The 27552-nt window shown below is 40.2% G+C and overlaps 2 protein-coding genes and 1 pseudogene across 5 annotated transcripts in view; 2 read left to right on the plus strand and 1 right to left on the minus strand.

Annotated features, from left to right (window-relative positions):
- Nucleotides 1–9022, minus strand: part of MYOM1 (myomesin 1) — a 110706-nt gene extending 101684 nt beyond the window's left edge. Inside the window, exons 1-2 of the mRNA XM_006089258.3 lie at nt 8881–9022; nt 5519–5855 (exon numbers count right to left, since the gene is read on the minus strand). Coding sequence (XP_006089320.1) covers nt 5519–5832 — 314 coding nt within the window. The 5' untranslated portion in view covers nt 5833–5855; nt 8881–9022. The remainder of the gene's footprint in view (nt 1–5518; nt 5856–8880) is intronic.
- A 3423-nt stretch (nt 9023–12445) lies between these two features.
- LOC102434805 lies at nt 12446–14561 on the plus strand (annotated as a pseudogene).
- Nucleotides 14562–22060: 7499 nt separating this feature from the next.
- Nucleotides 22061–27552, plus strand: part of LOC102442553 (myosin regulatory light chain 12B) — a 30920-nt gene continuing 25428 nt past the window's right edge. The window contains exons 1-2 of one of the 4 annotated variants that reach the window (XM_023754225.1): nt 22061–22206; nt 27488–27547. In XM_023754225.1, coding sequence (XP_023609993.1) covers nt 27503–27547 — 45 coding nt within the window. In that variant the 5' untranslated portion in view covers nt 22061–22206; nt 27488–27502. Of the gene's footprint in view, nt 22207–26098; nt 26237–27487; nt 27548–27552 lie in introns of those variants that run through there. The other 3 variants (XM_023754226.1, XM_023754222.1, XM_023754223.1) reach the window with 3 other exon arrangements.

Consider the following 27552-nt stretch of genomic DNA (forward strand, 5'->3'; position numbering starts at 1 on the left):
AAAAAAAAAAGTAGGCAAGACAATAGTCACCAATAAAAAAATAAAATAAAATAAAAACAATGTATGTTTTCTAAAAAAAAAAAAAAAGAAGAAAAAGGAAAAGATAAATATGAACAACAAAATGGCAACAAATACATATCTATCAACAATTGAATCTAAAAATCAAAATAAACAAATAAGAAATCTAATGAACAGAATAAACTGGTGAATAAAATAGAATCAGAGGCATGGAAATGGAACAGACTGATGATTCTCAGAAGGAAGGGGGTGGGGGGGACAGGAAGAGATTAAACAAAGATCTGATATTCATTACCTATGGACACAGACAATAGGGTGGTGAAGGCCTGGGGCGGGGCAGGAACTGGGTTGAGGGGGGGCAATGGGGGTAAAAAAGAGGGACATCTGTAATAATCTCAACAATAAAGATTTTTTTAAAAGAGAAAGAAAAAAATAAAACTTATGAATTGTTTATTTCTGGAATTTTCTATTTAATATTTTTGGATGGAGGTTGACTGTGGGTAACTGAAACTGTGGAAAGCAAAACCGCTGATAAGGGAGAACTACTATATACATGGGCCTGTTTGACCCCAAAGATTATGTACTTCCCAATATAACATCTAGAAATGGGTATGTAGAAAATGGACACTAAACTGATACCAATCGTTGAAATCAAGACACAAAAATGTCCACAAGGCAGTGGATTTCTTTAGTAACATCCTTTGAAACTCTATTGCAGTGGGAGATGAAGCAAGTTTTCAGGCTCCCCTCAGACCTTACCATAATCAGATCCACCAATAAAAAGTGGGGGTTTCTGTGTTTAGTGGTCTCTATTTTTAGCACTGGTATCTTGTGTCTGAATTAGAATTAGTTTGAGCATTAGCATGTTCTTTGCAAACTCTAGTAATTCCAAAAGAGATTATTATCAGGGCAATAACAGAGGGGAGCTGATTAGCAGGACATGCGTATAGATAAGGGGCACAATTTAAAGTTAGGCAGTTCCCTGGACAAGTTACTGAGGCCTCAACTTTCTCATCCCTGAACTGGTACCTACCAGAGTCCCTTGTGAGTCTCTATGTCTGATTCTAAGTGACAAGTTAAGGAATCTGTAAGGTTCCATTAATAAATGCCCTTGGATTTTTTGTCTTAGAATTTGTGCCTTTCCATCTATTGTTCCCTGCTCTAAATCTTGGTTATTTTGGTGTTTAATGGCTTCTCCAGGAGAAGGGCAAATAAAGAAGCATAACACAAACCTATATATTGATGCTTCAAGAAAAAACTGGTGGCAGTGTGGTCAAGGGGGGTTGTTGACCATTAACTGGCTTGTGTTCCCATGGAAAGGGGTGGGGAACGTTCGTAGAGGGGGTCAAATTGCTATTCCATCCCTTCTTCGTGTAAGGAAGGTTATTTGATCTTTTTGGCCTCCAATTTTCTCTTTTGTAAAGTAAGGATAAGAATTTCTACTTCTCAGGGCTAATATAAAGATATAGTGGTACAAAGGATGCTATGTTAATTACATTATGGGGACTGAATTTTAATTTGTTTAGAATCAGACAATTAAATATCTACCATTACCAGAGAGGGTTGAGACATCCCCAAATCCTTCTATCATCCAAGAACTATGTGCTATGTTGTTACTGTTGTTTTTTTTAAGTTATTCATTCCTACTTATCAAGAATAACAAAATATTTTTTATTTCCGTATTTTTTTATCTTCACCTGATGATACTTTTTCCATTGATTTTTAGAGAGAGTGGAAGGGAGGGAGGGAGAGAGAGAGAAAAAAAACATTGATGCAAGAGAGATACATTGATTGGTTGCCTCTTGCACACAACCTGACCAGAGCCAGGGATGGAACTGGCAACCCAGGTACGTGCCCTTGACCAGGAATCTGAACCCTCGATCTGTCAGTGCACGGGCCAATGCTCTAACCACTTAGCAACTCCGTCCAGGGCTATTATTTCCACCTTAATGTGTGATCCAGCTTACTCAAAAGAAAAGAAGGTAACTTATTTTCCATAATGCCATATTATCTGTAGACATCTGCCTTATTTCATCTCAACTCCTAATACTGTTGGCATTAGGAAAGGGATCCTCAGGCCATGCACTGGGCTGTCTGGTACATGTGTTGACTTTCTAGTGCAGTGGTTCTCACCATTGTTGAGTCACAAAGTTCTCCGAGAATCTGATAAAAGCTTCAACAACAAAAAATTCTCATTTGTGCCTAATTTTGCACATAATTTCAGATCATCCAAGACTCGGTTGAAACCTATTTATGGACAGAGTTTAAGAACCTTTGCCTAATGGTTATAAAGTGGCCATGAGTACCATTTCTCTTTTAGTCCCTGATAGTATTTGTGAACTGCTAGCATAAAACAGTAATTTGTATCATTTTGTTTTCCTGAAATACTTTCTTTTGTCACTGTGACTAATAATAAAGGCATTTAGAATAAGCCTCCAGAATTTATTTTATAACCCTTGGCTCGGAATGCAATTGGTAACTGATCTGTGCTATAACCACATTGACTCTGGATGAGCCATTGTTCTTAAAACTGAGGTCAGCCAACTCCTGAGCACAGTATAAATCTCTGTAGTTTCCCTTTAACACTAGACATATCAGTACAAAGCAGAGGCTAAAATTAGATCACACCTAGTACGTACATATACTCCACAGAATTGCAGTTCCAATCCTAGGGGTTTTAATAAACAACATTGACCACAATCTAAAGAGAGATATTTCATTTAGCAGAAAAAAGTTGCTCCACTTTGAAAAGGTTAAATAGGACCTATAGGAATTATGAAGATTTTGAAATGTTCAAGGAATATTATCTGCACCTATTAGCTCTAGGTCTAAAAAAAGAAAGACTAAAATACTCCCAGAATTAGGTTGGCTTTCTTTTCGTTTACATTGCATTATAGAAAGGAAAAATATTGGCATTTTCTTCCCTCTCATTTCTAGGTCAACATGTTTTTACCAAGAAGTTTGAGTTATTCAAATATAGAAAGCCATTAATAAATACCTACCTACATAAATACATACATAGCAGGAAGGAACAAGATATGAGGTTGACTATAGAAAAATAACTACAGTGCTGTTTCCTATAGAAAGTTTATTATGTGAGACTCTTTATAGCTAAAATGACTAAGTCTTCCAATGATTACATAGAGCAAATGTTTTCTAAATAAAATATAAAAATTCTCAAAAGTTTAATTACTAATGTTTGGTGTAATAGATCAGATTATGAATAAATATAAATACTGCATATGTGGTTAAAAGTATTTGTGTAAAGTTAAAATAATTTTAACATAAAATTTAGCAATAGAGTTAAAGAAGTAAAGAACACAAAAATACAAATTCATAAATTCTATAGATTCTACAAGCATCAGTAAGTACACAAGGAGTTACATTAATAGTGGTATGATAATGAAAATACCCATCTTCTATAGACTCAGCACAGATAGTCCAGGAAAATGGATATTTAAAATACAACCCTCCTCTTTTATAAGACAGCTGCTTTCCTAAATGAGGTTATTAAACATATCTATGGAATATTGTTCAGGAGAGCAAAATGATGCTATCTCATACAGATGGTGTTAATTCCTCCCAACTTTCCTTTGCAAGGCAGTTCATTTGAAGCAAGTGCTAAAAGAAATGAATTGCTCTCAGTGACAATATTTCCACATTTGCAGCCAATTTGAGATCCTAATGAATATCCTATGGCAGAATATGACTCATGAAAGTGAGATTGCAAAATGAGCCTGTTCCATTTTAAATGGAATTTAAGAATGTTGACATCATACATTCCAGGTAAACCCCACTGGACTCTGGCTCTGTTACTGAACATAGCAGAAGCTCCCAGGAGGTCACTGTCAGTGCCCATGAAATGACAGCCCTACATCAGGTGCTCCTTAATCCCAATAGGAAATCAGGAATTTCTGCCTTCAGAAACCTTCTTCACTTCTGTTCATACAAACCACTGTGTTATTTCCTCAATAACTATTTTAATTCCCAGAAATACAAGCCTTTTCCAGGTGTCCTAACAGATATTTTGTGGGCTCAAATTTTGTAAGGCTTAAATTTTCATTATGTTTAGAACAAAAATGCAACCTATGTCAGATGGTTTGGATAGAATTTGAGGCAGCAGGTCATTATTTACCACATAGCCCAGTGTTGAAATTCAGCAATTCTTTGTGAGGACAATAGATTGATTTTTTAATAAAATCACATGCATCTTGCCAGGGGGCTTTAATCCCCTGAAACATTTCATTCTGGGTATTGAACAAATTAAAATTAGCTTGGATTGAGAAAGTAAATATCTACTCAGCAGGCTGGAACAACAGACAGAGAAGCCAACAGCAAAGTCACAGGAAACATTTCTCCCAAGGAACACTACTGCTAGAAAGTGTCATGGCAACTTCCTTCTTTGAGTGACCACTGAAACTTTCATCTCTAATATAAAGACTATCAGGTTGGCCCTGACCAGTTTGGCTCAGTGGCTAGAGCGTCAGCCTGTGGACTGAAGAGTCCCAGGTTCAATTCCGGTCAAGGGCATGTACCTTGGTTGTGGGCACATCCCCAGTAGGGGGTGTGCAGGAGGCAGATGATCGATGTTTCTCTCTCATGGATGTTTCTAACTCTCTATCCCTCTCCCTTCCTCTCTGTAAAATATCAATAAAATATATTTTTTTTAAAAAGACTATCAGTTTGCTGTTTGAAATTTTATCAGTAAGAATGTGACATCGCACTCTTGCCTGGAAGACCTCAGGAGCTGCTGACACAGAAAAGCAGCTTGATCCCCAGCCCCAGAGCTGATTCCACATAAAGGGTTTAATAGGACAGTCCATGCTTCCCTCAACTTCACTGTTTCCAAAAAACAGCATCCTGGGTTCCCTTTGCAGACCAGACTTGCATCTAAATTCCACTCTTTCTAGAATTCTATACTAACTCTTTCTTTGAAATGGGTCGATAAATCTAATTTTGTGGGACTCCAGGTTTGTTCCTGGTATTCTTAGGCTGAGTGAGTGAGGTGGGGCATGTTTTAATAAAATGCTCCTTCTGGAGAAAATGTCTGCTGCCTGAATAACAGGGCTGAATTTTAACACGGACTTTCAGATACTGAAAATTAGAACCCATCTTCATGGTGCTGTGGATTCCTGTGACCTGTGAATTTTAAATTCTCTACTGCCTTCTCATCTAAGTAGAAACATTCTGAAAGCCAGGAAACCAGTTGTGAGTGTTGATATTTTCTGGCTCTCTGCTACGAATGCAACCTGTGGCAAACCGTATCTGCTTCTAAAAATCAAGCAAGGACCCTCAGGGTGATTGTGAAGCACTTTGAGAAACTCAAAGAGATGGGATGAAGGGAAATAGGAGGTCCCAGTTCCCCCAAATACACACACTTGCTCCACATCTGGTTTAAGTGCAGAGGTGCCAGATTTAAGAAGAAAAGAAAACGTGATGTGGGAGGGGTATTTGAAGAATGAGCCTTTGCCCTAAGGTTGGAAGGCTGCTTTTGACATACCCGTGGGAGTAGCCATAATCGTAGGCTGAGGCCGCCTTCCGACTGACTGCAGATGCCAGGGAGGACTCGGTGGTGGCCTGGGACGCCTGCTGCAGGTAGGAGGCTGATGACGAGGACGCCTGGCTAAAGGCCTGGGATTCCTGGCGGTGCGCGGCCAATGAGCGGCTGCTGTAGGCCGTTGAGCCGTGTGTGTAGATGGCAGAACTTTTCTTCTCCTGCTCATGGTACTGGCTCATGGTGGTGCGAAGGTCCTTGTTACGGTAGCTGCGATCATAGTGCTCATGCAATTTCTGATAAAACGGCAGAGACATCATGTGCCCCCAGGGAACCAGGCAACCTATAAGAAAGCAACCATTTTTTTGAGTAAATTATTAAGGAACAAATCCTATAGAAGAAGTAATCAAAACCAATGTGTAAACATTAATACTCTTATCTTTTCCCAAGAGTAAATGGAAAATGATGTGAAATACAGCTTAATTGGCTACTCAATGAACTTCCAACTTCATGCCCAGCTGTCTTGTGCAACTTTCTTTTTCCTTTCTTCTTTCTTCCTCTCTTCCCCTCCCTTTCTCTCTTTTCCTCCTTGCCTCCTTCCTTTCATATATATATTAGGTTTTTACAAAGTTTCCCTTTCCTGGCTATTGTGCCTTTCCTCAGAGCTTTTTTTTTTTTTTTTTTTAATATTTTTATGATTTCAGAGAGAGGGAGATAAACATTAACTTTGAGAGAGAATCATGGTCAGCTGCCTCCTGCACGCCCCCTACTGGCGGTCGAGCCTGCAACTACAGCATGTGCCCTGAGTGGAAATCCAACGTGACCTTCTCAGAAAAACCAAGTCTGCCAACACCTTGATCTCAGATTTCTAGCCTCCAGAATTGTGAGAAGATAAATCTCTGTTGTTTAAGTCACCCAGACTATGGTACTTTGTAATGGGAGTCCTAGCAAATTAATATGAAGGTCATTGCAATAGTCCAGGCTAGAGATGATAGTGGCAGCAATGGAAGTGTGAGAAGTGATCAATCAAACTCCCCACATGTTTTGAAGGTAGAACCAGTAGTATTTGTTGAAAGTACTGGTTTGGGATGTGAAAGAAAAAGAGTAAGAAATGACTCCAAGGTTTTTGCATAATTGCAAGATTGAAGTTGCTATTAACTGAGATGGGCATGAGTGTAAGAAAGTAGCAGTTTGGATTGAAAATTAGAAGATTGATTTAAGACGTTGTACATTTGAGATACCTGCTAGACATCCAAGTGGAGATGTAAAATGGAAAGTTGGGCATGTGACTTTGGAGTACAGGATAAAGGTCCAGGACGAAGACCAACAATTGGGACTCACCAGCTTACACATGATATTTAAATCGAGAGAGAGAGAGAGAGAGAGAGAGAGAGAGAGAGAGAGAGAGAGAGAGAGAGAAAGAAAGAGAGATTGTATATGGAAAAGGAAGTCCAAAGACTGAACCCTGGAGTGTGCTTATATTGTATAATGAGCTCTCACAAATACTTAGAAAAGGTATAGTGTCAAACCATAGAAATTTGCTCCATTAAGAATATAAAGGTTTCTAATTCTCTAACATAAAGAAGTCAGTCATCAGTGTAGCAATTCGCATTGTGAACTTGAGCTAGCAGTTCTACTGAAAGTTAAATATGTTTGCTTAGCAGAGTGGGGAGATTTCATTAGTTTTCTTGAATAATCTGTCCACTGACAGAAGCCTAACAGCCACACTGACAACCCTGGATGTAGTAACAGTTCTATGGAGTCCCCATTCCAATTTTAATGCTTTTCCTGTGTTCTGAAATGTTATTTTTAAATTTATGCAAGTAAAATAGTCATTTTTTCCAAAACTTTTTCTTTAAGTTCTAAATGAGGAGTGAATCCTTCAAAATTTGCCATATTGTTTGTCAAAGTTTAAATCTACTTTTTCTTTAAACTATTTAAAAAGTCAGTATGTATCCCCTAGAGAAGAAAATCCAGTAAACTTCACTCCAGAAATATTTATCTTAGGGCTCATGAAAGATATCAGTCTATATCGCATTTCCCAAGAGGAAAGGAATAGCGACTAGCAAGCAACTTTGCTTCAACTCTTAAATAGATTGCTGTTTTCTGTTCTAAAATATACATAATTATCATTTGTAATGAATAATTATTACATAAATTTTGATAAAACAAAAGGGTTAGAATATATTCATATAAAAGCATATCATGTTTGGAAGTTATAAAGATATTAGATATTTCTGTAATATACATACTGCACTGCAACATGGCAAATGTTATTAGAATAAGATTCAAATAAATAATGACCTTCCTATGTTTTATTTTATAAGCTAAATTCACAACTCAGATGACTTGAAATGCTGTTATTTTCACAAAATAAAATTTTTAAATATCTTGCCCCAATTACACTTTCCACTCGATTTCTATTTTCCCCCAATATATTTATTTTTAATAAGACCTAATATTCCAAGCACATAGATAACGAATTACAAGTATACAGGGTTTGGCTTTAAGTCAGCAGAGCTGATTGTCACAGCTCTGACCTCTGTACAACTACTGTCTCTTCCTCAGTAAGCGAGGATTATCCCCAACACAAGACATCTAGAGTATGTGGGTATGTGGGGAGGAAAGACGGTTTGTTTGTCTTCTGTTCCTCTAAGACCTGTGTTTTCTGCTGGAAAATAATTTGGGAATTTAGGAAGAAATGCTAACCCCATAGTTGAAATCCTGATATGATACTTTTGTTACAGGCATTAGAGGCCAAAAGCTGATAAAAATTATTCACAGAAAGTGTTAACTTCAGGGTCATTATGTGGGGATCTATGTTGCCTCTGAAATACTGTCTGACCATTTTCAGGTCAGGAATATCATAATAATGCACTCTTACATTTACCTACATGGCACTGTCATAGCAAAATCACTGAATTGAAAACTGGTGACTTCAGAGTTAATTTACCTCCTTTAGGTCTGATTTGTAATCAGGGAGTATTGTGGGTATACGGAGGATAGAAAGTACATGATTTCCTGTCACCGCATCTCCATTCCATATTTCAACCAAACCACTGAATTGTAAGTTGTAAAGAGTACCTAACTCACGCTTACAGTTCCATCTGAGATGGCCATTATTTCCAGGAATGGTAGCCTGATTTAAAAATAATACAATGAGCTGAGAGAATAGCTGTGCCAGCAAAAACTGGCACTCGGTTGCTCTTGTCTTCCTTCCCAGGGGCTCCACTTTCCTATTTCTCTGCTATTCTGACATCTCTTTGAGAAAACTGCTGAGCTCAGAAGATAGTAAGAAACCACACACACCATAGTACTGTTAAGCACAAAATATCTAGTGCATTTTTCTGTCTCAATGTCACACTTACCAGTTTCCAAAAGAGTGATGGTGGTAAAAACGTTCCAACGTGGTTGTAGGACTGGATGAGAGATGAAAAACCCACGTAGTTTGAATCCCAGAAAAAGTTAAGAGGCAGGGCTGAAGACAGGACCCTGGGGGCCAGTTCAAAAATAATGCATGTGGTCAGGCAGTAGAATGTCAGAGCCACACAGCCAGCCTTTTATGGCCAAGAAGGCAGATAAATATAGCAGCCAATGAGGGTAGTCCTAAACTGAGAGGAAAAGAAAGGCACAGGCTGGTGGCTGCCTCACTAATGTAATTACATTAATGCCACTCAATGGGTCTGGCTTGATTAAACCAAAGTGAGGATGTTTATTTGGCTAGAAGAGCTATTTTCAATATCACTTTATCACTGGATATTTAAAAGTGCAATGGAAAGAGTACAATGTTGAGAGCTAAAAATAAGGGTAGTAATCTGATTCCCAACATGGACCTCATGGAATTTTAATGCCAAGATACATTTCTGGGTGTGCTGTTCATAACGCATGTAGAGTACACTTAAAAGATACAGGTGGAAAAGAACTTGAGGCTAACCAGAGGCAAAACAAGTAAGAAATGGATTACACGTGATGGCAATTGTGACCTGATGATACAGCCATTGGTTTTTTTTTTCATTTCAGGAAAATTTACAAAGTCAGAGCTTAAAGTTTGAATGTTTGATTTCCTATTCATTAACTAAAGCCTTTGAGAAGTAACATGTTTGCCGAAACCGGTTTGGCTCAGTGGATAGAGCGTCAGCCTGCGGACTGAAGGGTCCCAGGTTCGATTCCGGTCAAGGGCATGTACCTTGGTTGCGGGCGCATCCCCACTGGGGAGTGTGCAGGAGGCAGCTGATCGATGTTTCTCTCTCATCGATGTTTCTAACTATCTCTCTCCCTTCCTCTCTGTAAAAAATCAATAAAAAAAAAATTTAAAAAAAAAAAAAGAAGTAACATGTTTTATCTTTGCTAAAGGTTGAGTAGGGTCATTCTATCTAACAAGAGATTCTCTTTTTTTTTGTTTTTTTCAGACTGTATAACTAAGTAAGAGGTGGTAAAACCTGGTAGTTAGAGGCTGCACTTTTGATTCAGACTCAACCTAGACTCCAGGCCATTTTTTGCAGTTAATAGCCACATAACCTCAAGCATTTCATTTCTTCTCCCTAAGCTTCATTTTCCTGCTCTCTAAAATGGGGATGACAACATCCAAATGGTGGGACTGCTGTGGAGATTAAATGTGATAATGCAGAGAACACACAACCCAGGATTGCCATAGAATAAAGACTAAGTAAATGTCAATAACTATGACTGATAGCAATAACCTTAAAGCTCATTGTATTGAGCAGCTTATGTTCTGATAGCGCTATTATATTGTAGTCTACTTTATAAGTACTTTCTTGATAACCACAGTTAACACTATTGAGGACCTATCAAGTGCAGACACCGTGATAGGCACTTTAGATACATAACCTCATTATTTCTCATAATACTCTGAAAGGAAGGTATCATTAGTTTCAATTTATAGCTGAGAAAACGGAGGCTGTGAGAGGCCAAGTCATTTGCCAAAGAGCTCACCGCTGGTGAATGACATAAATGCAATACATTCAGAGGTATTTGAATTCCAAAGCCCATAAACTTTTTGTCATGCATTGTCATATCCACCCTCCAGTGACACTTTGTTTATTAGAAACTAAATATTTGGAAATAGTTTTTCAATTGCAGTATAGGTCTCCACTTATAACTGGTCAGCTTCTGAGCTTCCTAAAGTATATAAAAGAATATATTTCACTTAGTTCTGATAAAATTTAACCTGGCATTTCTTTATCTAAATACACCCCTTGTTGGTGTGTATAAGTGCATTTTAGCGGTCTGGAATCCACAGGAGAATTTTCCAAGCTTTATGTTCCCCAAGTATTCATTTGTTCTCTAGACATCCAAAACAAAATGGCAATGGCTCTTCTAAGTTTTGTCCACCAGCCATTGGAATGGTTCCCATTGAGCTATTTCTCTAAAGAACATGGTAAATTGCTACAAATCCCAAACAGGAAAGAGGAAAAATAAACAAAAATAAGAGATATAAATGGTCACAATACAAGCTAATATTTAATGACCACTTGCTATATGCTACTTAATGCTAACTGCTTTACAGTGTCTTATTTGATCATCACACACACATAAAAACTTTTTATGAATTAGGAAATTGAGATTTAGAGAGATTAATATTCTTAAAGTTACACAACTAGAATACGACAGAAAGTTCAAACATAGGTCTGTTCTACACAGAGCCCGCTCTCCTATATGTCATATTATATTGGCTTTTAACCATTTAGCTCTTTGTATGTGTGTGCGTGTGTGTCTATAAATGCATAGATAGATAGGTAGGTAGATAGATAGATAGATAGATAGATAGATAGATAGATAGATAATAGAGTGAGCCATGTGCCAATAATGTCAATTAGAAGGAAAAAAACTATTTCCAAAGAAGAGTTTTAGTTATATTTCTTATGTAACAGATTACTACTAATTATTAGATCAAGATGAACTGGCTACAAATATCAATACATTAAAGTATTTACTGAACTTTTATCCCTGTTAGGAATGCAGAATGAGAGAAGTCCACACACACTTGTGGAAAAACTAAAATATCATTTACTTATTGACACTCAGGGTCCCAGTGAAAGCCAAAGAGTTTATTTCAAACAAATATACAAGTTTGACAAAAGAAGTATGAGCAAGACGTAAGTGATCTTTCTGCTATAGCACCATCTTGATACAACCTTTTCTAACAACATATTTATCCAAAATATAACTACCCAGATAATAAAATACACACTGTGAAGTACTACATAATAAAACTAAAATTTTAAAAATTTAGTTGGGCTCATACAAATAAATTATTATGATTTAATTATAATTCCCTTATAGATGTATAATCATTCCGTTGATTACTCTGATTTAATCATAGTGTCCTATAAATGTATGATTATTCTGAATTTAATGGAATGATAATCAACTCTAATTTCAAATTGCTAAGAAAACCATATAATGCAAAATACTTTTTAAAAAGTGTGTAGCGCCCTAACTGGTTTGGCTCAATGGATAGAGCATTGGCCTGAGGACTGAAGGGTCCCAGGTTCGATCCCAGTCAAGGGCATGTACCTTGGTTGCGGGCACATCCCCAGTAGGGAGTGTGCAGGAGGCAGCTGAATCGACGATTCTCTCTCATCAATGTTTCTAACTCTCTATCCCTCTCCCTTCCTCTCTGTAAAAAATCAATAAAATAAATTTTTTTAAAAGTGTGTAGCTACAAGTCTGGAAATTAAGAAAATATTTGCTTCCAGAATTATAGTTCATTTCTTAAGAAATTTTTAAAGTAGATACATTTTCTCTTTAAACTAACTGTAAGCATATTAATATTTTTATAAGTGTGAAGTGATGAGTTTAACTAACAGTATTGTATCCTAAAAGCTAAAATAAATGTCTAAATTATATTTAGCCACCTAGCAATTTTTGTTTTAGAGTAGAAACAATGAATGAACAAATAGGTCCAGAGACATGGATGCATGGAACAAACTGACAGATCCAGGAGGAAGGGGAGTAGCGGGTAGGGAAGAGATTAACCAAAGAGCTATATGCATATATGCATAACCCATGGGCACAGACAATAGTATGGTGAAGGCCTGGGGTGGGGCAGGAGCTGGGTGGAGGGGGCAGGAAGGGGGGGATGGGGGACATCTGTAATACTACCAACAATAAAAAATAACTTTTTTAGAAAATAGAGAGCAATCTGCCTTAGCTGGTTTGGCTCAGTGGATAGAGCATCAGACTGCGGACTGAAGGGTCCTGGATTTGATTCTGGTCAAGGGCACATACCAGGGTTGCAGACTCGATCCCCAGTGGGGGCATGCAGGAGGCAGCCAGCCAGTGATTCTTTCTCATCATTGATGTTTCTATCTCTCTCTCCCTCTCCCTCCCTGTCTAAGTCAATAAAAAAATATTTTTTTAAAAATAGAGAGCAATCAAAATTGGTTTAATATTTTTTAGTGCATTAGGATGGTAAACATGAGGTTCATGTTATTTCAGAATTCTGGCAGATGTCCCAAAGGCTGAGGGCATTAATAGAAGATCTATTCAGGACATGCTAAATCAATTCAAGACACTTGAAATCAATTTTGTGAGTTTTAGTTAATTATCTACCTCAGGCCCCGCCGACATGGCTCAGCGGTTAAGCATCGACCTATGAACCAGGAGGTCACAGTTCGATTCCCAGTCAGGGCACATACCCAGGTTGCAGGCTCGATCCCCAGTGCGGTGTGCAGAAGGCAGCTAATCGATGATTCTCTCATCATTGATGTTTCTATCTCTCTCTCCCTCTCCCTTCCTCTCTGAAATCAATAAAAATATATTTTAAAAATAATAATAATCTACCTCAGGATGATAAGAGGCAAAGAGATCAATCTTTAGACCTGAGAGAATTTAGAAAGACGAGCATCCAGAATTTTCTGGAGGGAGTTGTAAGGATTTTGTGAATCAATTCCACACATCCATTGTGTGATGAGTGGGTGGTGCTTTTCATAGCACTTTAAAGATATTACTGCACCACCTTCAGCATGTATTACTATTGCTGAAGGAAAGCATACTGCTGGTCTATTGTAGGGAATCTGTCTTTTCTTTCTGGAAGTTTTTACTATTTTCCTTTAACCCTTCATGTACATAAGTTTCACTGTGAAGTGACCTGGTATAGATTTACTTTTATTTTTCCTGCTTCATATTCAACATGCATGTTCAACCTGAATGAAGACTTTTTATTCTTTCAATTCTGGAAAACTCTCAGTCATTATCTCTTTTAAAATTGTTTTCCACCATTCCCTTTTTTATTTTGTTCTGGATTTCCTATTATATATACAATGGGTTATCTCAATACATCCTCCATGACTTTTGACAGCTCTTTTATATTTTTATCTCTCTGTGCTATTTTAGGTAAACTTCAATACTGTCTTCTAATCCACTACCTCAAACTGTCATTTCCTACCATTACCATACCCTATATTCCAAACTATTTCTTCCCATGTTCCTTATTTCAGTGATTGACATTATTGTCAGATATCCTGATTCCTTCTTCTCCTAGGGCTTACCTTCTGCTAATCCTCTGTGCTATCAGAGCAACTTAAAAATGATACAATTCTGGGGTGGTGGGAGCCGAGGAGGAGGTTCCAGACACTGCTCAGGAACCAGGAACCCTGGAGTGCCTGTACTGTGTGCACTCAGCTCAGAGGTGTCAAGGCCAAGTACAGGGCCCTCCTCCAGGACCTGACCAACAACATCACCCTTGATGATCTGGAACAGCTCAAATCAGGAGGACATTCCCAGGTGAGAAGCCTGAGGAGATCACAACAGGCAGTGCCTGGTTTAGCTTCCTGGAAAGCCACAACAAGCTGGACAAAGACAACCTCTCCTACACTGAGCACATCTTTGAGATCTCTGGCTATCCTGACCTACCCACTATGGTGGTTGACTATACAGCCCATGTTCTTAAGGTCTCTGAGGAAGAGGAGCTGGTTACCAAGCTAACCCACATCCCCAGTAGTACAAATATATTATCTGGCAGCCCTCTGAGAAAGAGATAATAAAACTGGCTACGACAATCCAGCTGGTTTGGCTCGGTGGATAGAGCATCAGCCTGCAGAGGGAAGGGTCCCAGATTCGATTCCGGTGAAGGGCACATGCTCAGGTTGCGGTCCCAGTATGGGGACGTGCAGAAGGCAACGATCAAATATTCTCTCTCATCACTGATGTTTCTATCTCTCCCTCCCTCTCCCTTCCTCTCTGAAATCAATAAAAATATGAGAAAAAAATTTTTGAAAAGCCATATCAAAAACCTGTCTACTCCACTGAAGAAAGCATGGGCAAAAGGGAATCTTGGTGGGCACTCCAGCGGGAGTGGTGTGAAGAGCAGGCTGATTCTGCTGATAGTCTGGGGCAAGGACACAGCACAGGGGTTCTGCCATGGCATCCACTGCCAGGCGATTGGTGTTTCAGACAAAGATATGGGACCACAGAGCCCTGTCACCCCTTGGACTCCCAAAACTCGCCTTCTGTCGCCCTTGGTGTTGGATTGAGGAGTACATTACCTATAAATGGACAGCTATTGTAGTAGAATCCCTCTGTGACTGATCCCCAGTCGGATGCATCGGGAGTGGGAGGGAGAGTACCCTTTGGAGGTCCAGGGTCACCATTACAGTGAAGGCAAAACAAACCCCACCTCCAAGCAGCAAACAGCATGGCTATACTGTCTAATGGCAGCCATGGAAGTTAGCTGGGGTAGATCACAGAAGTAAAAATTTTGTGATTCAGCGCCACCTACTGGAAAATAGTAGAAATACCTCTTCAGAGAAACCTGTTAGAGAAGGGTCAATAATATACATAGATGCCTAGACAGAAGAGACCAACACATACCATGAATAACCATGATAGTGAGGTAGCTCAGAAAGAAAATGCAAATTCCAGAAAGCAAACTGGAACACATGGCAACTGATCAATGATTCTCTCTCATCATTGATTCTCTCTCTCTCACTCTCTCTCTCTCTCCCTTCCTCTCTGAAATTGATACAGGATTTTTCGACTGGAACATGCGGTGTTCCCTTGGGCAGGATGGTTCCCCAGATTCTTTGTCCGTCGGAATCAAAGAATGAATCCACGGACGGAAGATGGTATAGCAAAGGTGGAAATTTATTGAAGAACAAGTACAGATACCCACGTGGGGAAGGGGAAAGAATCTCACAGCACAGACTCCCACATAGGGAGGGGGAAAGAGTCCCACTGAATTCCTGCAGCCTTATAAAGGCAGCAGTTCCTGTGTCCTGATATCCCCTTTGATTGGTCAATATTCCCTTTGATTTGGTCACTACAGCAACTCCTGAGCTCATTGTTCTCCTATTCCCTCACATGGGACGTGTGAAGCCCTCCTCCCTCATTGTTCTCACATTCCCTCTTCCTCTTTATTTTGTAAATATAGACCTTTTGCTACTCCCAGTTTCCTTATCTAATGGAAATGCAACTGCTGCCTCTCCCTTGTCTTATGAAAATGTAACTTCTCCCAGTCTGTAGCCCTGTGTTTTTTTCCATGGACCTCTTTCATTTTTTAAAATTTCCTAAACCTGCCTATATCCCCCTAAAATTCCTCTTTCAAAATCAATAAAAAATATTTTAAAAAAAGAAAGGTTAGATGAGGGTCATGGAAGAAAAAGAAGTGACAAAGATAAGTCAAAGGTTTTTGACCTGAGCAACTTAAAGTATGGAATTGCCATTGACCTACATAGAGAAGCTAGTAGGAAGACAAGGTTTTAGAGGTAAGATTAGGAGATCCGTTTTAGAATATAAAGGATTAGAGGCCTAGTAGATCTCATGGATATGTCAAGTGAATATTTAGATAAATAAGTCTGGAGTATAAGGCAGAAGTCTTGGTCAGAGATACATACTTGGGAGCACTCACTGTTTAAGGAGTATTTAAAGCTTCAGAGTGAATGAGATCAGCTAGGGAAGGAGTGTTGACAGAAAGGAGAGCCAAGCACTGAGTCCTCAGCTACTCCAAGGGACTGGGGAAATTAGGAAGAACTGGCAAAGGAAACTGAAGAGTAGCCATAAGGAAGGAGGAAAATCAGGAGAGTGCAGCATCCTAGAAAAGAGAGAAGAAAGTGTTTCAAAGGTGAGGAAGTGAATACCTTATCAAACCTGTTTGAGGAATGATAATTGGCCATAATGACATGGAGGTCATTGGTGTCCTTGATAAGCCCATGTTTTGTGGAGTGGTTGGGGGGAAAAGCCTTATTATAAAGGGTTAAAAGAGAAATAGAGCCAGTGAGTACAGGTGCCTCTTTTGAGGAGTCTTACTAAGGGGGGGAAAAATAGGAGCCCGGCTGGCATGGCTCAATGGTTGAGCATCAACGTATGAACCAGAAGGGCATGGTTGATTCCCGGTCAGGGCACATGCCCAGGTGGTGGACTTGATCCCCAGTGTGGTGCATGCAGGAGGCAGCCAATCAATGATTCTCTCATTGTTGATGTTTCTATCTCTCTCTCCCTCTCCCTTCCTCTCTGAAATCAAGAAATAGGACAATAGCTGAAGGATCATGCATCAGGAAGACGGTTGATGTTTTTGTCAATATTAGTTTTCTAATGCCGAGATAACCAATTACTATAAATTTAGTGGCTTAAAACAACACATCTTAATTTCTTATAATTTGATAGTTTAGAAGTCCAAACTGGGTCTCATTGGGGGGGAAAAAGGTGTAACCAAGACTATTCCTTTCTAGAGGTTCTGGGGGAAATCAATTTTCTTGCCTTTTCCTGCTTCTAGAGGTCACCCATGAAAGGGCGAGGACTACGCCCTCCATCTTATCCAGTGTCCTCCATTTTGGGGCAGCCACGTGCTTGGCAAGAAGCTTCTTCCCGGAAGTCTAAGCCTCTGCTAGCCACACCCAGGAATAAGACACCGACTTGCTCCTGGCCAATCGGCAGAGCACAGTCCTTTCTCCTCCCCTTACTCCAACCCCCCTATAAAACCCGTCTCCACACATAGAGTTCTCTCTCTCTGCCACTTGGCTTGCCGTTGAGTCGGTAAGGAGGGTAGGGGAGCCAAACCCGGATTTGAAATAAAGACTCTTATGCTTTTGCATCGGACTTGGCTGGCTCCCTGGTGGGCTTTTGGGGATCCTGAAATCTGGGCATAACAACCCACATTCTTTGCTCATGTCCCCCTTCCTCCATCTTTAAAAAGTCAGCAACACTGCATCACTCTCATCATTCTTCCACTTTTCTACCTCCTTTTGTCTTATCCTGCCTCCCTCTTCTACTTTTAGACCCCTTGTAATTATATCAGGTCCACTGGGATAACACAGGATAATCTTCCTATTTAAGATCAGCTCATTAGCAACCTTAATTCTCTTCGCCACATAACCAAACATATTCACAGGTTCTGGAGATTTGGATGTGGACATCTCTGAGGAGTCTTGGTTCTGCTTGCCACATATAAGACATTTACAGCATACTTGTTGATGGGAATACTTGGAGGGAAAGAGATGGAGAGAGAGAAAAAAAAACACAACTCGATGATGCAGGAGAGGACAGAATCATTGGAGGGACATGAGAGCAAATGGAGGGCTGGTTTTCCATAAGAGCAAGAAGAGTTCTTGATCTTATGGAAAGAGAGGAGGGTGAATGTTGGGGTCCAGCCCCAGCAGGTCCAGGGGTTCCCAAAGGTGTGGACGGAGTCGGCGAAGAAGAAGGAAGGAAACATCATAGCTAGGTTCTCCTTTATTGTTCTGTTATATCTATATTTATACCATTTGATCCTATAAGTATGCCTCACATCATGGTATGTTTTGGGTAACGTTCTACAGTTCCTTGTTTCTTATCTGACCTTTGCCAAAAATCCTGTCTCTATCTAGTTCTGTTGATTTTAATCTTGTCTAGGTTAATCTCTGTGTTCCATTACAAGGGCTATTCCAAGGTCACTGCTCTACTGATAGGCTACAAGGAAGTGACTGAAGGAGATTATCCTACCCAGTAAAGGTTATGTCCTCCCAGCCTCGCTGCTTGCCTTCCCTGGGACTGCCCTGTGTTGGTGGATCTCCAGGGGTATAGGCTTTGGTGCTTTCCCTGGTGGGCAGACCCCTGGGGATGTGGGCCCAACAAGTCCCAAATTTATTGCCAACAGTCTTAGTCCAAGTTCTTCATAAGTCCTTTCTTGGGGAGGTGGCCCTGGCTAGAACACATAACGCTAAGAAGGGGAGCAAACATATTAAGAACAGTATGCCAGGTCCCTTGAAACATAAGCTGTGCAGATGTTTCTTCCCTGCAGTGACTGTGTCAAGCAGCAAGGGTGGACCGACTTCCAGCAGGTGAAGATAATATATGGGGACAGATGCTAGCTGGTGGGTAGATGTGGTGGTGGGAGCTTGTGGGAGTCATGTCATTTTTTACTCCCAGTGACTTAGAAACAAGAGCAAGAATGGGAAGTGTTGGAGGTGTAAGAAAACAAATTATAAAACTGACATCTAAGAGAGCAGGAGCATTAAAGAACTACAGAAATGCCCTGACCGGTTTGGCTTAGTGGATAGAGCGTCGGCCTGCGGACTCAAGGGTCCCAGGTTCAATTCCGGTCAAGGGCATGTACCTTGGTTGCGGGCACATCCCCAGTAGGGGGCGTGCGGGAGGCAGCTGATCGATGTTTCTCTCTCATCATCGATGTTTCTAACTCTCTGTCCCTCTCTCTTCCTCTCTGTAAAAAAATCAATAAAATATATTTTTTAAAAAAAAGAACTACAGAAATGTTATGAGCATCAAGGGCCCATTTGAAGTCTGTGGTCACTAATGTAAAGTGTGACCATTCAGCCTGTTTTCTCCAGTAGAGTAGGCAAAGCACTGGTATGTTAATTAGTCAGGGTAGGCTAATTACTCTACAAACTCCAAATTTCAGTGCCTTAATACAACCAAAGATTTCTCACTAAGTAAATAACATGGATTGTCTCAATTCTCACAATGGTTGAATATAGTGGGTATTAATTCTATGCCCTTTTTCAGATGAGGAAACTAAAGAATTTGTTGAAGTAAGCCTAAACCTTAATTTTTGTTTTAGGTATTGATTTGTGGGTATTTAAAAATATTTGCCTCCTGATCACCTTCATACAATCAAACATGCGACCCCCTTTGTGTGGAATCTCTCCTCTCTTTCCCACTGACTTCTAGAATCAATTCTTCAGTAGTCCTCCGGGGGACACCTTCCACAAGTCTCTATAGACAGGTTTATTTCCTCCTGTGTGCTCCTTCTATAGGCCTTACCTAATTGTACTGTAATGATCTGTTCCACAATTATTTCCTGACAGCCCCTGTGCCTGTGTGATCCTTTCTATCCCCTCTCTCTCCATCCAAGAGGTAGCAATGATGTTCTATTAAAAAACCATAAACCATAGCACCCACCACAGTGCGTTGGCAATGCAGTCACTGTTTACCTGTTCATTGAGTGGAAAAAGGAAGACGAACAAGGCAATTCTCTGACACTGCAGAAGGAAAAAAAGTTCCTGCTCCGTTTGGAGCTGAAGGGGAAACGAAACTATTTCCTTATTATGGGTTACAGTTTTCTTTCTCAAGGACAGCTGTGGAAGGCTTGCGCTCTCTGTGGTGGCAGACCTCCACTCAGTGGAGCTGTGTGTGCACTGCAGGGTGCTCAGCTGTAGGGTCCTTTCACTGCTGCCCAAGCCAAACTCCAAGAACTGGAGTCTCCCGCCCAGTCATTTGGAGTCTGAGTTGTCACTGCCTAAGCTTTAGACCCTAAGCCAGCCATGGGCAAACTACGGCCCACAGGCCGGATCCGGCCAGTTTGAAATGAATAAAACTAAAAAAAAAAAAAAGACCATACCCTTTTATGTAATGATGTTTACTTTGAATTTATATTAGTTCACACAAACACTCCATCCATGCTTTTGTTCCGGCCCTCCGGTCCAGTTTAAGAACCCATTGTGGCCCTCGAGTCAAAAAGTTTGCCCACCCCTGCCCTAAGCCATCTAGCTCTAGGCTCCCACCTTTTGTGATGAGTCACTTAGAACCCCTGTTGAATTGATGACTGCCTTGGACCTGCCCTAGTAGATTCTTATTCAGTTGGTTGGATAATTTGTATTTCTAACTAGTATTCCAAGTGATCCTTACTATCCAGGCAGTTTAGGAAATTAATCATCTTTGTTTCAGTCATGCTATAGAATTGGGGCAGTTATTTACTTTTCATTGACTTTAACTCTGATAACTTTAAACATACAGGGTGTCAAAAAAAAATATACAGGGTGTCCCCCAAAAAATGTATACGCACTTTAACAGCCGATAGCTCAACTGCTATTTCTTTCTTTTCAGATTTAACCCATTGGAAGTAATAATTATTCAAAGTGTGTATACATTTTGGGGGGACACCCTGCATGATTGCTCAACAGATGAAATGCTTCTGAGGTCCCTGAAAGTGTAGCTCGATATTTAGAATATACTATTCTGCAGCTTTACCTTTCTTTTCAGCATGGTGATTCGAGTGAGAGCAGCTTTTAAGGAGAGGACCCTGGGGCAACTCCAAGCTTCAGAGCTGTTCTAGCTCAGGAGCCAGGCCAGGCACCGGATCCTAGCGCTGACCCGAGTGTCATCGCATCCCATTCACCCTTTTCTTCGATGAGGTCAGAGATCTGAGGTGCCCAGCACCACACCAGACTTTGGACGGGAAAAGATAGAATCGGGGAACACTTTCTCTTTTCTCCTAACAAGATGCATTTTCAGAGCTGTCCCTAGGCTAGGGGAGCTGAGAAAAAAATAGCCCCGACTTTTTATTCCTATTTGCAACAGGCCACAAATCTGCACCACAGTGAGGTTGGGGCGAGATTTAGCAAACCCTTGTTGCTGGTCGCCTGTCTTCCAGGCCGGATGCAGTCAGCTCTCCTGGTTGTCAGAGGGGCTCTTCTGATAGGAAAAATAATAGCAAACGTTTTTGAAGAGGAAGGAAGTCTTCAGCCGCTTGTGACCTTATGAAATCCGTCTGGGCCGAAGAGATAGTGGCCGCTTGGCTGAGGGCCCTTGGGACTTCACAAAATTGTCTCCCGGGTGGACGGGGTGGGACTCCTCATAAAATAACACGGTACACAGAGGTCAAATCGCTCGCACGAAGGCCACCTACCCGCTTACGCGAGCGCGCAGCTGTGGGACCCACAGGCGCAGTTCCAGGCTCTGAGGTGCGTCCTAGGCGCAGGCGCACGACCGGGAGGCCGACCCGGGCGCTGGGGGGCGGGGCGAAGGCCAGTCACGTGGGCCGCGCGGCCCTCGCGGCGATTTCCCTTACAAGGACTTGGACTGACAAGTCCCGCCCCTGGCCCTACCCTGGTAGGTGTGGAGAGGCAAACCCATAGGACAGACCCAACCATCTGCTCACGGGGAGGGGGAGGAAAAGAAATACATATAAGAGTGGGCACAAAAAACACAGAAACTCAGGCGTCATACCCGACGAGCCACTGCACATTGCTCTGTTCTAAGTCGTCGCTTTATATTCCTTCCTGTGCACTCGGTCAAAATCGCGCCCTTTTAGCACAGTGGCAACTGCGCCCCCCGTCGCCTTTCCCTTAAGTCAGGCCCATCCTGTTGGCAAAGAATGGTGACTGGGCTTTTTTCCGGTTTGCTGAGGGGAGGCCGGAAGTGTAGTATTTTAGCGGCTCCGGGTGTAGAAGGGTGGTGATAGCGGCAGCGAGGGCAGCGAGGAGGGTCACTGAAGCGCTCGGTTCTCGCGGCAGTGCAGGGTGAGTGGTGCTCGCGGTCCGGCACGTGGGGCGCACCTCGCGGGCCCGTCTCCGCCGGGCGGCTGGGAGGGCAGCGGCGCACCTGGGCAGGTGCACTAGCCGGTGACCCGGCTCCGGGAGCGAAGGCCGCGGCCAGAGTGGCCCAGACGCGAACGTGGCTCCTTTGCCAACTCGGGGCTTGGGGCGTGTGGCTTAGCTCGCTGGCGCCGCGCACTGGGGCGATCGCCCGGACGGGAAACCCGAGCTTCCCGGCTCTTGACTCCGGGACTATGTTTAGTTTCTAACGTAAACTTGCCCGATTCAAGAGGATTTGCGTAAAAACCCAGCCCGGAGTCCTCGCCCCGCCCCACTGCTGCAGCTGTTGTCGCAGCTGCGGAGCTACGTTTGGTAGGAAGAATTAACTTAAATTAACTTCCGCAGCTCAGTTTTCTTTTCTGTAATTAGAACTATAATATATATATATATACACACACACACAAAAGGGGGGTGGGTAGCTTGCGACTTGAGGAAGAACTCCAAAACGCAACACTGTGTTCCTTCGGAGTGGAGACTTCGGACTAAGTCACTTTGCCAGTGTTAACTTTTGAGCATATGAAAACACAAATTAGTTCTTTACGGAACTTTGGAACAGAAATAGGTGTTTGGTTGAGAATTTAACAAGTACAAAAATTTTTATATCCAAAGCTAAAGGAAGTGTTTCTGAAAATTGCTATTATTTGTTTCATGTCCTGGGAGGCTTTTGATAAAACTTAACCAGAAAAACGTTTTCTTTTCAAACGTGAGGCTTTACTGGCAAGTCAACCCCGACAACGAATTGCCTTTGTCAAGTGCCGAGAACTTTTTGGGTGTGGCAGTCTTAAAAAAACTAACCCTGCCGTCCACCGGAAGTGTGCACAGGAATTGAAAACTTGGTTTAGTTAGAACAGAAGCACCAACTTGAAAATGTACTTTTAAAAAACTGCTGGCATCAAAAATATTACATATAGTTAGCTTGAAAAAAAAGGTGCACTGATTAAATTATTTGGTCTGTATTTGGGAAGCTGACCAAATACTAGGAAGTGTTTCTAAGATGGGAGTTTTTCCTTAAAGAATAGATCATATCTCCCACAATACTGTCAATTTGAGTGGTGATTCTGTAGAAAAAGTCGTAGGTTATCTTACATTTATTATTACCACTTTAAAAGTGTTGGAGTCTAGGATTCTACCTAGAGTAACCTAATGTAATATCACTATGGATTAATCTCATTTTATAAATGAAACCATAGTATGGAGAGATTCTGAAAAATCTTCTGGTTTGCCGTTGGTGTGTGGGGAAATCCTCTTTGAGGATTTTTATTTTTCACTTATACCATTTAATCTAGGCTAACATCTTCCTTACATGTATTTCTCCTTTTGTCATAACCCTAAATGATTTTCTATCTAATCAAGCAAAAATAAATAAATAAAATAAATGAAACGACAAAGTCATTGTCACCAACACTCCACTCACTCCCTTGATTTAAAACATTCTGCTCCTTTAGATTTGTACACTGAATCTCCTTGACCTTTGTTGACTGTTTTATTGACTTGCTCATGCATCTGAAATCTTTATGTATTTCATAGAAAGAAGCGTGCTCTGCAAGTCACCCTGTTTTTAAGTTTCATACAACACATATGCCTTCACACCAAAGATCTTCCATTAAATGCTTGAATAATAGACTCTAGAATGAGTGAGGGTCCTCATAATTTGGAATTCTGAGGTGCCTACGTGGTAATCTTCCCATCCTAAATAAAGAATACCTACATTGCTATATGAAATATTTTCATTTTACCCCAGATTTCTAAATTTCTTTGAGAATTGTGCATTTTCTGAGGTCTTGTTAAAATAAGACAGTTACAGTCTTAATTGTTTGGGGAAAGTGAAAATGGACAGAAAACTTAGTCATAGCAAGGAATATAATGACAATATCATACGTAATTTGCTCCTTGGGATCATAGCACAGTTCCTGATTTGGCTCCCTCTCCTCCAGTGTTTATTCCACCCCATACTTTTAGTTTGGTAGGAAAAAAATACACTGACTTTCCTTGTTTTGGAACAACTAGCTGTGAAGCTAAACTCCCTATCCTTGAAAGGCCCAGGATTTCTGGTGGGAGATAAATGCATAGAACAGACTATAACCTCCTTGAAAAGGTAGTAACTTGCCCAATTTACACTACCAACATTTGGTAGAATTAAGACTAACATCTGCATCTCTTAATTTTAATAATGTCTTGTAGCTTCTAAGTGGAACAGGGTTTTTCAGGGTCTTCTTATCCCCCTCTCTGAGTCTTTTAGAAACAAAGATCTTTTCTGAACTCACAGTATTTGATAATCATGTACCACCTTTGAGTTATTTTTCATTATTGTCACACATTGTTTTGAGAGTCATACTTCTGGAATGAAAACTATGTGACTCATTTCATAAGTTGAACCAATCATTTTATTTCTTTATAGTTGCCTCCCCAACGAAATTTTAGGCTCCTTGAAGATAGGACACTTGCTTTATATTTCTTAATTCTTAAATAGTTTTCAACATTAGTGACATTTGATGCACATTATTGCCATTAACTGATTATATTAAAGGTTCTCAACCTTCTGGCCCTTTAAATACAGTTCCTCATGTTGTGACCCAACCATAAAATTATTTTCGTTGCTACTTCATAACTGTAATGTTGCTACTGTTATGAATCGTAATGTCAATATCTGATATGCAGGATGGTCTTAGGCGACCCCTGTGAAAGGGCGTAAAGAAAAGTTCTAGGTAAGATCACTGTCAGTGCTGACCCAAAAAACTTTATAATTTTAAAAAAACTGTAACTCATTTATAAACTTAAAGAATGCATGATTAAAAGAAAGACTAATAAGGAAAATACATCAGAAACTCAACATATGTGGAATTACTTTAATAACCCCAATTTCAGGATTTTTTAAAAAAGTTTTTAGGGCCCCCCCCCCCCCCCCCCCCCCGCCCCGCCACTCCACCAGATACAATATGAGGTTTTGTAGATTCAAAAATCAGTTGTCAACCATTTGACTTATAATTCTCATCCGTTTCTTTGGTCTTATAATAACTGACATTCCTGCATCATTAGAGGAAGACAATGTTGTCAAACAAAACAGACTATTTTTAAACATGTGCTTTGGTTTGCAATGACATGGCATGCCTAAAATAATAAACAGATTTGCACTGGTAAATATGTGCCACTCATCGGGTTTCAACCACTTACCCTAAGTCCCTCAGAACATTTAAGAGATGACGGGATAATATACTCCATACTTCTTGTAGTTTTTAAAACTACATTCAGAATAGAGGGGGAAATTACAGCTTTATGTAGTTAATAATGGAATTTACTATCCAGAGAAGGTGTTACAGCATGAAAATAATGCTTTCGTGAATGGTTTAGGTAAATTATGAAAGACAGTCTCCTAAAGGGTGATTAAAGGCAACTTGGAAATTGGGAAAGAGTATGTATCATAATTTCAGTGTCACGTAAGGTATATCTTACCAATAACACATTCCAGTGTTTCTCTACAGGGTGCCGTATTGGATGGACTAGAATTTGTGACTTTTCTTTGTGGAATTTCCTACTGAAATCTAAGAACAGATTTAGCTTGGGGGAGGGGAAACTAAGGCAGAGCTTTTCTAATTATTCCCATGATTGAATTTAGTCTGGAAGATGTGGTATAACCAAGGAAAGAATGTAAGAAATAACTTTAAACTCACACAAAGCATTGTATCCTAAGGTCACTTTGCAGTGCTGAGATCTAGGTAGTGCTTCATTCTTTGCAACCCACAGACTTATTTTTAGATCAAGGGCATAGTGTTTTGCTACATCATAGCTAAATGTTGTTTTCAGAACGTAAGCTTTAAAATTGTTATCCTGGTCAGAGAATGAAATCAGTGGTGCCTATTTTAGACCTGCGTGGAAGAATATAACTCAATACAGTGTCTTAGTCTTGCTCATTAGAGGTTTTGCAGACTACTTGTCACCACATCAGCTCTGAAGGATGGTACGGTAACATTTTATCTGATGATGATGGGATTTTTAACTCCAACTAAAATTTTATAGTGTGTTTTTTGGTTTTTTTTGTCTTTTTTTAAAGACTCAGCCTTTTCATTTTAGGTATGAGATATTCTTCTTGCTTTTAACTTAAATTTTATAGGGATAAATTTAGATTATTAGAGAGAAAAGATAGTTTCCAAACTTAAAAAAAAAACTAAATTAGTTTTAAAAACTACTGTGCTCTGATTTTTGTATAGATAACTTAGTCACTTCAAGCTTGACTCTGTGCAAGAAATTGTGGAAATATCAGTAAAACTTAATTATAGATTAATTAACTTCAGAGTTTTCTATACTTTTCAGTTAGCCTTTCAACAAATATCTTTCTTGTTTTAAAATATATTTTTTTTGATTTCAGAGAGGAAGGGAGAGGGAGAGAGAGAGAAACATCAATGATAAGAGAGAATCATTGATTGGCTGCCTCCTGCATGCCCCCAACTGGGGATCGAGCCCACAACCTGGGCATATGCCCTTGACCGGAATTGAACCTGGGACCCTTCAGTCCTCAGGCCGACGCTCTATCCATTGAGCCAAACTGGCTAGGGCAACAAATAACTTTCTTGACAAAGATTCCAGAAGTAAGGGTGCAGTAAGAAGTGCTAGTTAGAAGTGAAAACAATATTTGGCAATAAAGATTAAGAGATGAAGACGTGTTCCATCAGTTAGTCATCCTCCTACTTTCTGTCCACTTTAGAATGGAATAACTAGTATAGGCTAGGGCTGTAGAAGGATCCACCTATTGAAAATGAATTAGTATTCCTCAAAAGTGAAGTATAGAACTGGAACTGCTTCCCTAGGGTACCTACATTCTTTTGTGTCTTGTTTCTATATTGCTATTAAACCAATAGATTTGGTTATCAGTTCTTATTAGGCTGTAAAGCAACATGGGGATATGCAATCTTGTTGATATGCTCTAGGATTTGAATTAATGTTGGTTATAGTTTGGAACTTAAAGTTAGTGATCAACTATTGATTAAATGTCACAACTGCTAAATGAATGAACTCAAAGCATGATTCTGATTGTTCTCTTTGTAGTTTGGTTCCATGAGTAATGGTATTTATTAACTGAGAGATATTTTTGCCAAGTGATACTATCCTGCTGAATAATTTTTAGACACACTCTAAGTAGCTTAAACATATAAGGAACGTTCATTTCACCTTTTGTTGTTCTTTGTCTCCTTATATTTCCTTTCCTAATTAGGAACTAACCACCACCATGTCGAGCAAAAGGGCAAAGACCAAGACCACCAAGAAGCGCCCCCAGCG

This window comes from Myotis lucifugus, unplaced genomic scaffold (assembly GCF_000147115.1).
Source record: "Myotis lucifugus unplaced genomic scaffold, Myoluc2.0 scaffold_58, whole genome shotgun sequence".
Lineage (NCBI taxonomy): Eukaryota > Metazoa > Chordata > Mammalia > Chiroptera > Vespertilionidae > Myotis > Myotis lucifugus.